This window comes from Protopterus annectens, chromosome 4.part0 (assembly GCF_019279795.1).
Source record: "Protopterus annectens isolate FY-2018-M chromosome 4.part0, PAN1.0, whole genome shotgun sequence".
Lineage (NCBI taxonomy): Eukaryota > Metazoa > Chordata > Ceratodontiformes > Protopteridae > Protopterus > Protopterus annectens.
In genome coordinates this window covers 1,499,569,277-1,499,581,726 of record NC_056733.1, presented here as the reverse complement: position 1 = coordinate 1,499,581,726, position 12,450 = coordinate 1,499,569,277, and the positions used below count along the sequence as shown (strand labels likewise).

Genomic DNA, 12,450 nt, shown 5'->3' with positions numbered 1-12,450 from the left:
AGTGGATTTAGAGTATGTTAGGCCCTCTGTAGTTTTCAAGCCATTAACCCACCTACACACGCACATGCACATACACACATGCACACTTTTTTGACCATACATAAATTAATATGTTCTTTTGGATTTACCTTTCTAAGTGTTTAAAATGCATACTTAACAACCAGATATATACATATTGTTTAATAAATTAAATGTTGTGTGTATCCATTTTAAATTTCAGTAGTCTTGAACCTTTTTTCTCAAGCATTGAAACAACATTTATTCACCAATAATAACACAATTACCCATTTTGGAACATTGCAATAATAAAGCACCACTTGTACTACAGTCATTATGATCTTTCAATGTCCATACCAATCAATTGCAGCAATTTGGCTGTGTAAACATCATATGTCCAATTGTGATAAAGTGGCCATAGTAAATAATGCAACTTGCATTACACAAATGCATACTAGTCCTGTAAAGCCAGACTGATGACTGTATAGCTTTATCAAGAGAAGAAGGATCAGTCACTGTCATATGCAGAAAGTTCTTGTACTCAGCAATTATAGTCTGTTGTTGACTGTGTGCACCTAATATATCTTATGGTGTTTGTAATAAATAAATAACTGTGGACACAGTAATGAATTTCAAGTTTGTTTTATACAAACACAAAGTAGCCACATTAAAGTAGTGCAACTTAATTCACAAAAAGTTAATGGCAAGTTTGAAAAATAATATAATGCTAAACAGTCCCACAAAGCTACACTGTTTCCATTGAGCAGCAAAAGGTAAGTTATTTTCATTGACAGACATTTCTACCACCACCCAGCAGTTATGGCCACTTTTCTGTATACAACTCCTCTGAGTAAATAAAAAAAAATCCTCTCATGTTCTCAGCACAAAGCTAACAAATGTGGGATAAAGGACAAGAAACTAAGAAACCAAGGACAGATTATAATATTGATTGTATATACTTAGGGAATGGATAAAAGCAGGTTTTACTTTATCTTGCATTTCCTAAAGCCTGAAACTCAAATATCTGTTACTATTTTGTGACAATCCTCAATGATTTGCCAGAAAACCACAAGTTTTATAATCAATGCACAAAATGTAAGAAAAAATCAGAAACATTCTGCAAAATCACTGACAGTTAAAAGCAAATTATTGTCAACTTTATTTCACAGAAAGAGTCACCACATTAGTTTCCAATTTATCGCAAACCAATGCACTCTAGTCTTATAAAGTCAGAGAACTTAAAGTGAACAAATAAGAAGATAAGTTACTTTCATCCACAAACAGTCCCCACCCCACCCATCAGTTACAGTCACATTGCTTTGAATAGCTCATCTGATTGTGATTAAAAATAAGTCTCTCAACCTCGTAGTGAAAGAATCAGAATAATTATTATTATTATTAGTAGTAGTAGTAGTAGTAGTAGCAGTAGTAGTAGTAGTAGTAGGGAAAATGAAAAAAAAATCAGGGACAGGTTTTAAAAGATTCCATGGTGCCTATTGAAAAGAGTAGGGAAAGTTCCTCAATGCCCTGGCCAAATTTCCCCTAGTAATATGAATACCACCTCAGGTCTCCCCTGAAAAGTGACTACTATCCTACTGGGAATACTCCAGACAACAAAAGATGAATAAATACATACAATAAATGCATTTTGCCTTTACACTGGTGTGGCTTAAGACAGTAAAGTCTGGTAAGTCAGTCACCTGCCAGAGAGGGAAGGTGTGGCAAAGCAGCACTGCTCATTAGTGCTTTTCACTCTCAGTTAGTTCATAAAAAGAGGAACAGCTATCAAATGTGCAACCAACTCACTTTTAAAACATGAAGACCAGGGATCTGTCTCGTGTATTCTATTTTCAGATAGTCTGAAAAAAAGAACAGATACTAAGTGGCAGGCCATGGCTCTCCCACCCGCAATTCTCTCTGCCCCAAGTGGCTGCCCAAATCATCACTATTATAATCTGCCACTGATGGGTGCTAAGTCTTCTAGGTTAAGTTATATAGACCTTTCATACACAACAGCACCACTGAGCTTTTTCAAATCAATGCAAATTCTAACTTGGCCAATCTTTTTAATTACTGAGATGAGAAGAGCACACCACTCAAATATTTCATTCAGACTTTCAATAATGCCAATGCTTTAAATTAATTTGAGCAATGTTTCTATGTTGGACAGCAAAATAAATGGCAGTGTAGTTAAAGTATATGAATCAGCTTTCAGGTTTAGGTTAAATTTTACAGATTCGCTGATAAGCTGGTCAGCATCATCGAACAAGACTACACTGACTTTATTTATTCCTGCAATTAAGTTCTTTTGGCAAGTCACAGCTCTACTGATCTAAATATTTATATATTGAACATAAAGCACAATTCAGACGTGTGCCTCTTCCACTCAGACATAAGAATGTAGCTACAGTGGGGCAAAGGGGACAAGGTGCTATTGGACGTGATTGTAAGCATTGAGTACAGACTTTTTTTTTTTGCTCCTTATATCAACAGATGACAAACTAGACCAGAGAAGGAACCTCTATTTTGGTCCATAACTTCACAATGAGGGGTGCCAAATTAGCACGTTGCACCAGGCACCTGATGAGCCAGCTATGGCCCTACACTGAGGCATGGCTAAAAATTTACAAGTGCATTTTAGTTGGATTGCAGAGATTGAAATTTCAACCTTTGAATTAGGAACCTGTAGATGCTTAGGGGAAACGTCTACATGTAGGATATTATATGACAATAACATCAGCCCCTGTATCAATTTTAAAACTTACAACGGTTCCATGAACTGGAATTTTTGCTTGCCAGCCAGTCTCAACATCTGACACAGTAGTAACTGAACCTAGAAATTTTTTTTTTCACATGATTTAGGTTCATTAGCATTTTTACTGCCAACTTCTTTCATTTGCTTGGTTTTGCAAATTGAAACAAAATATCCTTGTTTCTTGCATTTCTTATACCATATGCAGCACACTATACTACCTTGGGACAATAACGATCAAACTTCATATCCATTTACCAGGTTTATTCTCGCACTGTGGTTCTTGATCATTCATAGAGTCTGATTACCATTACAGTATTTTGGAACTTGCCATTAACTTTTTTTCAATTCACACAATTAATTTGCCATGGTAAAGTTAGAATTTTGCCATTTCAGCCTCTCTGGTTATTTGTACTGGTGCCTTTTCCAAATTTAGATTTTACATCGATCTGTAACTTTTGTGACACTTAACCTAAACCAGCCCAGTCACAGTTCTCTTTCTCTTTCTCTTATTGAATAATTCTTAATTCCAGTAAAGATATCATGTTCTGCCAGTTCATATCATCATCAAACAAACATTTTGACACACTTGTCCCTTTGCTTGCACATATCTGTGAAATCATACTCTCTCTCATGTATATTTCTTTTTGGCATAAAATAGCTCATTGAGCTTGCTAATTACTGATTCATATGCAACACTCTGACACTCTATGAATATGGCCTAGTCGTCTCAGCCCATAGAATACAAAAGCATGTTGAACTGGATTTTTTCTGATTCCTTAATTAATTTAGTTGCTACATAGAATTGTGCAAATATCTGTGTCCAGGCAGACCAGCAAAATAGTTCTGAGAAGTCAGTCAAACAGCCTTGGTGGGTTAAATTTCATCATGGCAAAATAAATTCAGTTTTTTTTTAATAGTAAACAGTTTAAACATGGTAAAACAATGTTTTTTTTACATAAAACACTGGTTTTCAGTAAAGGCACATTTAACTCTGATCATTTTGGAACATGGTATGGATTTGTAATTTATGATTTAATTTTTGTTTTTTTGTTTATCAAGAGGATCCCAATTCAAGCTGTATTGCAAAATATAGAATGTTTCTACTAAGGGTCATGGCAAAAATGTCAGGATTTAGCAGAGGTTTCAGTAAACAGCCAAATTTATAATGCACAGTATGGCAGCGCATTATAAACAATGATAACATTTCAGCATTTCACACCCATCTGTCTCCTGTTCAAGACTTGCAATGCATTATGGTCCATACGTATTCTTAAACAGCAAAACCACGAACTAGTATTAAAAGGCTGATGCTATTATATACATATACACAGTAAAGCCAGCCATTTCTTACAGGTATTCTAATTTAGAAGGAAAGGGCAAAAAGCAGTCACTGAGCCAATAAATTTAATGTCTGTCCAAATGGCAGTAGGTTTGCAGCCTAAACTGACTCATAGAAAACATTAGGTTTGTCAATGTTTTTGATCTGTGGGTTGAGGCTGTGTTTAAAATTTCTTTGGTGAAACAGAAACATTATGGATATCAGAATGCAGAAGACACTGGACTGAAAATCAGTAGCTAAGTAATATATTTATCACATTTACTTTAGATGTTGATGCTGAAAAAAAAACATGCATTGGGAAACAAAGAAATATACAGGGACAATGTTTTGTACAGCCATGGAGTCAAGAATTTGTATACTTACAGAAGAACTGATTCAGACATTTTTGGAAGTACACAAAGGTCTAAGTAACAGAGTGCAGTAGGCAGCAATGCCTGATCACAAAGTATAGAGAGCTGTCAGATGAGCTAGCGCATACAGTATTGACATGCTTATCTCATCTGTGAAACTATCAAAGTCTCTTCAGCATAATGAAGATAATTTACACTTATGGTTTTACAAATCTGTTATAAAAACAGGATGATCAAAATACAAGACAGTTGTTCCATTTCTGATTCAAGACTGGTAAAGCTTTTCTGATGAAATTCAAATTTGCAAACATTGATGATCAAATCCAGCTGAGTGGTTCTGCCAACCCAGTTACATAGCCTAGTGCTGAGGGAATACATGAAACCTATTTGGGAACTGTCAGGTGTAAAGAAAGGACATGCATTTTTTTATTTTGACAAGGAATGTCCAAAGAGACTGAACTGGTAAAAGAGTCAGATTTGGCAAATATATCATAAAGGCAACTCCAAATATGACATAATGCATGAAAAACTACAATTACACTCTGACATCAAGAAAAAAAGCTTATTAAACATTTTTCTGATGTCAGAATGATGCTTAACAGCCTTTTGTTGAGCACTGCTTATAGGTATTAAGTTCCAATTGTGCACAAGAGAGTTAACAGTGATCAGAGGCCATAACAGAAGTATGGTGACAATGTCAACAGGGTTTGGAAAGTGTTATGTCATTTCAATTAGCTAGCTAAATTGTTTATCAATTTTCTAAACCTTTTCCATTTCCTTATGCTTTTGTTTGGTGGCTGCTCTCTGCATGGCATCAGTAACACACTTAGCACTCCTACGCTTTTATTTCTTACTATTATAGTACATAGGCTCAGGTAAAGCTCAATGAACTACAAAGAATTATGATCAGGTCTCTCAGATCATAACCCAACCTGCTTTCTGTTCTGAATATAGATGTCAAGCTTCACTTCTTAATCTTTGCTTTCAAGGTGAATTTCTTAACATCTGTGCCTCAAACACATCACAAACTGGTTATGAAACCTTACCAGACCGAGTCATAACATTTTATATGATACTATGTGAAATCTCAGACAGACCACAAAGTATTTGTTCCATTTTAGGGACAGTCAGTATCTTATCTCTACAGTGTTCAGTAATTCTCACATTGTTTCTTTCGCAGTTACCTTAGATGTAATTTTTAATACAAGGCAAGCACACTTAATAACCTACATAACTGCATTTGATTTAAAAGAGAGGTACTGATTAGCAACATATCAAATACATTTGATAAGGGAATCATAAATGTTTCAAATAAAAGGGCAAATAGTATATCTTTCACATGCTTTGCTAAGTTCTACACCACCCTTGAGCTATACAATACTAAAGATCAACATATCTCCTAAATTTCTATTCCTTCAATATGAAAAAATGCTCTTTCAGGAATGATTTGCTTTACACAGGACCCCTTTTTGTAAGAATTGGCCACTGCTGCAAAATTAATCTTTTTAATTGGAGAAAAAGTCAGAATGTGTTGTCATGAATTAAACTCCCTTTTTATTATGTGTTATATCATCCCCAAAGGCTGCCTGATTAGTTTGAAGAGGCCTGAAATCAGACCTTTAGGGGTCACTTTCATCCCATTTCACAATGCTCAGTATAACCCATTTAAAGATGGCTAGATTTCAAGTCAACTTAATATTTCAAAATGCTTTATATAACTCCACATGGGAGACTGCTTGAAGAAGACGCCTGTGGAAATGGCTTAAAGACTTTGTATTCCCTTTGAAGGTGCTGAGAAACCAGCAGCAATTACTGACTGAATCTGCTGTCATTGTTTTTCCTTAGTTATTTTTATTTTCTGCCGAATAAAGTAGTAAGTTGTTGTTTCACTTCATATGATCATATCCCTGCATATGTGCAACACTGATATAAAACTACCACGGAAATGGCAGAGGTTGACCATCTGTTAGACTAAGCAACAGCACTGTGATTCTTTTATGCTGTCAAAAGCTGTAACATCAAAATTCCTTTATGACTAAAGTCAGTCACTGCAATGCTGCACAATAGTGCAAGTCTCTTTAGTGAACAGTTACGTACAGTGTGGATAAGAACTGACATTTATTTATTCATTTATTTTATCATCACTGTACTACTGAGGAACATCATTAGGGATGAAAACAGCTTTAAAATTTGTTTGGAATTTTACATAAACAGTATACGGTGTGAAGTTTCCTTTTTTTCACACAGGGCTGACACCATGCACACTTTTGCATGTAATTTCCAATCTGAAAGCGTGTAAAACCAAATGCAGATTTGCATCATTTATAATGATATTACAAACTGAGATATGTTACTATTTACAGAGAAATGTTTCTGTTACCTTTTTGTTCAGCAGGAGGTACTGATGTAGAAAATGTACCATTTTTCCGATTCCCAGATGTAGTAACCGACTGTGCTAAAAAGTACATAGGTTAATGATCTGAATTGTGAACCAGATGCAATAGTCACTGTAAATGTAAAAATTGTGCATAGTTTACTAAAATGTAATAAAATCAATACAACAGAAATAAACAATACATGGATGGCAGTGAAGAATCCTTAAACTCTATACTCTTAATGAGCCTTTTAAGCTGAATGTCTAGTTAATCAATAACATGTGCAGTTACTGGACTAAATTATTGCAGCTTTTCTATGTATGCACTGACCACTTCCCACATTCACTACACATTGTATGAAATCATAGATTAAAAGGATGCAATAGTATATTGTCAGTGGTGGGGTCACATGATACTATGAAATGACAGAGGCAGCAGTGGTGTTTCACATAATGAAACAGCTTGCAAGAGATGATCATGTACATATATATAAAAGCTATCACCTTTAAAACATCTTAATCTCTTTAAAAAAGTTAAAATCAATGGTTGTACTTGTGACACCCGTGTCCTGGCCCAGCAATCAAGGAGCCTCAATCCACACCACTAACACCAGTGAGGGGCATCTCATATAGGGGGAAAGGATAACAAATACACACAGTAAAGTGCAATTTCCCTCAAGAGCACACAGAGATCACAGTCAGTCCAGGGCTGGTCACTCCCTTGCTCTCCAGGTCCCCAGTAAGACTCCCCACTGGCCCAGCTCTAGAGTCCAGATCTCAGCCTAGTGGGCAAGCTAAAACCTCTCTGTCCAACCAGTGCTTTGTGTCCCTGCCCAAGTAGCTGACACACACACACACACACACACACACACACACACACACACACACACACACACACACACACACGCACACACACCCACACTTTGAGAAGTGTTTATACAACCACACAGACACTCCTGGGGAAGGCTGGCACAGGTTCACCAGCTGTGCCCCTTTTTTCTAGACTAAACGGCCCAGCTGCCACCACCCATTAGTATTTATCAGCTACTCAAAGGCCCTTAAAAGGGTGTCCAATTACTACTGTGCAATATTATTATCCAGTTGGTAGTATAGCCCAGGGCTGAAGCTATTGGAGTGGCTTTGTACAATTTTACCAAAGGCATGAAAGTACTCTAAAGAGCTTAAATTATCTCTACAAAAACAGCCACAGTTGAAAGGGTTTAAAATATTTAATAACAAATAGTCAAAACATAAGACAATACTTTTTACTATGCAGTGCTAGTCAAGAGTTCAGAGATCACAGATAAATACTTAAAATAATTCAGTAGTACAGTTCTGACATCACAGAAAAACACTTAGTCTAATCTTTCTAGTTTCTAGCTATTTCTAAGAGAAAACACAAATCTAAGATAAACTTACATATAGAGCAAGGCAGTGCTGGTGAGTTGGATGGTCAAGACAAAAATGCTTAATGCTCTCTGTTTTTAAAATCACATTCCTGGTTTACATTACATCATTCTTCACACTTCCCTGGGTTCCCAGGCTAACAAAAACTACATTTACATTATTCACCTCTGGGCAGAAACCAGAGCAATAAAGGACATTTATGCATGCAAATTCTGGCCATTAACTCTGGCCTTAAAACAATAGGCGGGATGCCTCACTCTAGACTTACTGGCTCCGAGTTTTAACATCAAAGGGTCACAACATGCTTTACTTGGTCAGTAGAGCGCACTGTTGTTACATAATTTACCATTTCCACAGGTAACACTATTTTTACCATTTAAGACAACAAGCCTGTGGTTTACATTAATATTTACAGATGACAGAATTATCTCCAAAATTCTATCTGGCTAGGCTGGCAGCCTTCACCCATCTTCACAGCACTCTTTCTCACTATTTCTATCACTTTGATATAACAATAAGTATACTACTCCAAGTAGTTTGACTATAAATGCCAATCTTTGGTAGATTTTTGTGCTATCTTGAATAATACTGATGAACAGGACAATTTCAAAAATATTGAAATTTATTTCATATCTTTGCCATTGTCTCTCATAAAATGTTCGATTTTCTGGTAAATCGGGCATAACAGTTTCATCGTTCTAATTCCTCATGAAATGCATGTTTATAGAAAGCATGTTCTGTTAACTTTTTAACAATTCCACCTGCAAGTAAACTCATAAAGCTTTTAACTGCATTGTGTCTCCCCTGAACATCTGCAACACTTTTGCTGTTAGGAAAAAATACACACACAGACTTTAATACAGTACAGTGTCCCGTTAAAATGATTATATAACTTAAACATGCTCTGCAAGCCATTTGTGAATGTTTGTTAATTATTAACAACTAATGAGGAAACTTCTCTGTGTGGAAGATCTAAGATTCCCTAGAGTTCCTTAGAGTTCAGGCACCTAATAAAAACATACTGTGAATATCCCACCTAATAACAGGTGGTAGAAATACTTTCTTTAAACACTTTCCAAAGTATAAATCCACTAATGAAAGTAGGGAAGCACAAACTAGTTCAAGTCAAATCTTCTTTATTAGAAACAAACAAACTTGTTTTTCTAAAGTATTTGGGATGCATCCTTCAAGTTCAGTGAGATCTACATGATCAAGTATTTGAAATTTAAACCCAGAGTGTCTTCTGTGGATTTGAAGGTGTCTGACCAGGGTATTGCTTTCACATTTAGACCAGATCTCAGATAGATGACCCAAAATCCTTCATTTCAGTTTATTAATAGTATTTCCCATATAAAATGCATCACATCCATTGCAACTAGCCTTATAAACAACTTCTGTAGAGTTGCAGTCGCTGCCTGCATTAGTCTTAATAAGTTTCTTTAAATACGGGAAGTAAAAAGAGTCTCCCTCTTGAATGTAGGCACAAAATGAACAGTTTGTTTCACATTTTTTCATGTTCCTTTTTTGTGGTTTAGGTTTTCCATCTACAAAGCTTCTAATATTTCCAGCCTTCCTATATACAAAAGTGGAGGCTTCACCCAAAATGTCTACAAGATAAGGGTTTCTGTTATCATGTCCCAGTTCTCCTTGATAATATTCTTGATACAATGAAAAGCCATAGTATATGTCAGTATGCAGCTGTCTTTTGATTTATTGTCCACAAATTTCTTAAACATTCTTCCAATGGGTCGATTTAGTGTGGGTGCGTTGGAATTTTTAAGTTTGATGATTGGTTCAAAAATATTTCTTAACATTTGGTTCTTGTACCCTCATGCTAAGAAATCGCTTCCAAAGTGTTAAGGTTTCTCAGAAAAGGTTTCATTTTTGTGGTTATTCTAGCTAACCCATATCCCTGGAACTTAACCACATTATATTTTGTCTTGATGGGATGCAGACTTTTACTGTGGAGTAAAAGGTTCACTCTCATCAGTTTTCAGTAAAGATCAGTGGAAATTCTGTTGTTGTTAATGTCTTTGAAAATTAGCATGTCTAAAAACATGGTTGAGCTAGAGCTGTGGGAAGAGGTGAAATGCAGGATAGTAATAGATGGATTCAGGTACCTGACAAACTCTTCTAGCTGTAAAGTGTCACCTTTCCATACAATAAAAATATCAATAAAACAAAGATAGCATAAGATGTGCTGCATAACATTTCTATTGGTAAACACAAAATCCTCTTCCCACTTACCAAGGGCTATGTTGCTGGTAGCCATCGCTGCCCCCAAGGCTATTCCAGTCTTTTGCTTGTAATATTTTCTATCGAAAGTAAAGAAGTTAAAATCCAGTACCAAATTAATGAGCTTACTTCACTTTTCTAGCTGTGCCTGTGTACCATTATGGTGTCTTTTAAAATAATCCACATTTTTTATTATTATTAAAGTGTTGATGTTGGAAAAAAAACAGCTTTTGTGTATGGGATCAATTGTTCTCACTCTTCACTGTCAACTTGTGTGTGTGTGTTTGTGTGCACACGCGTGCGTGTGTGTATGGGATCATTCACACACTTTCACTCTCATTCTTCACTGTGTGTGTGTGTTGTGTCTGTTGTGTGTGTGTCTGTGTGTGTGTGTGCACACACATGTGTGTGTGTGTGTGTGTGTGTGTGTGTGTGTGTGTGTGTGTGTGTGTGTGCACATGCGTGCGTGTGTGTATGGGATCATTCACACACTCTCACTCTTCACTGTGTGTGTGTGTTTTGTGTGTGTGTGTGTGTGTGTGTGTGTGTGTGTGTGTGTGTGTGTGTGTGTGTGTGTGTGTGTGTGTGTGTTTGTTTGAAATAAGGAACGCAAACTCCATGCTAAAGGCAGAGTTTGACTTATGTATTTCTGTTTCACTGTTCCGTTATACTCCGAGCTCTCACACAGTTCCATAAGAAGTTTCACTTAAAAAAAAAATGAAGAAAAGGAAAACCTGCATTACACAAAAGGTGTAAACTTGTTGAATCTGCCCTTTAAGTACATTTATCATTCTACTCCCCCCTGTCTCTACCTTCCCTTCCTCATTTTTTCACCTTTCCCATGCCCTGTTGAAGTCTTTGTAAAATTCCCTCCATCACTTGTTTTATTAGGTCATTCCATGATTTCACAACTATTTCTATGAAGATTTATTTTCAGAGATCATTGCAGTAAATAGACCCTGCAATGTGCTGCTTATGTTCCTTCATCATACCTCTCAACTGTCCAGATTTTTACAGAATAGCGAGATTTTTGCCTCGTATGTTTTGTTAATTCCTCATAGAATTTGTGATTTTCTGGCAAATTATTAAGGACTAAAGTCATTAAATAAGAGTGACAGATATTTGAATTTCAGACCATATCCTTATGAAAATATATAATAATGCAAACCCTGCTATTCTAGCTGCTGTCTATGTTTATATGAGCAATGTTTAAAATGTGTCCCTATTTTGGGCCCCCCCCCATTAGTTTTGATTTTCTCCAAATCTCTTGCACTGAGAGGTTGAGAAGTAGTTACTTCATCCCTCCCCTTCACCCACTTCTGCATTCATCACTGTGATGATCCTTTCATGTGTTTGTACACCCGTCACATCCCTTTATCTCATCATGTGACTTGTGAAAAACTTCCAGCTACACTATTCTTTGATCATAGTCCGTTCTGATGGAATTTGCAGTTGTTTCTGACAAATTAGTTGCAATTGCAGGCTGAATGGTTAGTCTGAAATTGGTAAGAAGCTCAGCACTGCTTTCCCAATTGTTTTCCCATTACACACATTTCAATGGCTATCCTCTGAAATGGAAGATCTCAGGCACTATTAGTTTTTTATTAGGACAATATTTGTCCTGAAGTTGAAGTGGCCTTGAGCAACTGATTTAAATAGACATTATTCTTGGGTCACCTCTGAAAAGTGATTGTAGTTTTACATGTCATTTGCATACATCCCATGGGCTTCTATTATAAGAGGTTTAAGGTATCACACAGTGAAAACTGTAGCATGGCTTATATGTTGGTAGTTGGCATAATGGTTAAGGTGTTTACCTCACAGACAATCAATAGAGGGTTTGATTCACACCAAAGAAAATTGTCTAGACTTAAGATGATCCACAAGGACAGCTAACTTAATGCTTACCTATGAACTTAAAACATTCATAAAGCAAGCAACTAACCAAAGGGGTAAAAGCTTCTATGTAATTTAAGACTGATGTAGCACAATC

General features: G+C 36.2%; 1 protein-coding gene across 1 annotated transcript in view; it reads right to left on the bottom strand.

Annotated features, from left to right (window-relative positions):
• Nucleotides 1–12,450, bottom strand: part of LOC122800468 (T-cell immunoglobulin and mucin domain-containing protein 4-like) — a 163,743-nt gene that overhangs the window by 89,747 nt on the left and 61,546 nt on the right. Inside the window, exon 3 of the mRNA XM_044069912.1 lies at nt 6,822–6,896. Within this exon, the coding sequence (XP_043925847.1) occupies nt 6,822–6,896 (75 nt within the window). The remainder of the gene's footprint in view (nt 1–6,821; nt 6,897–12,450) is intronic.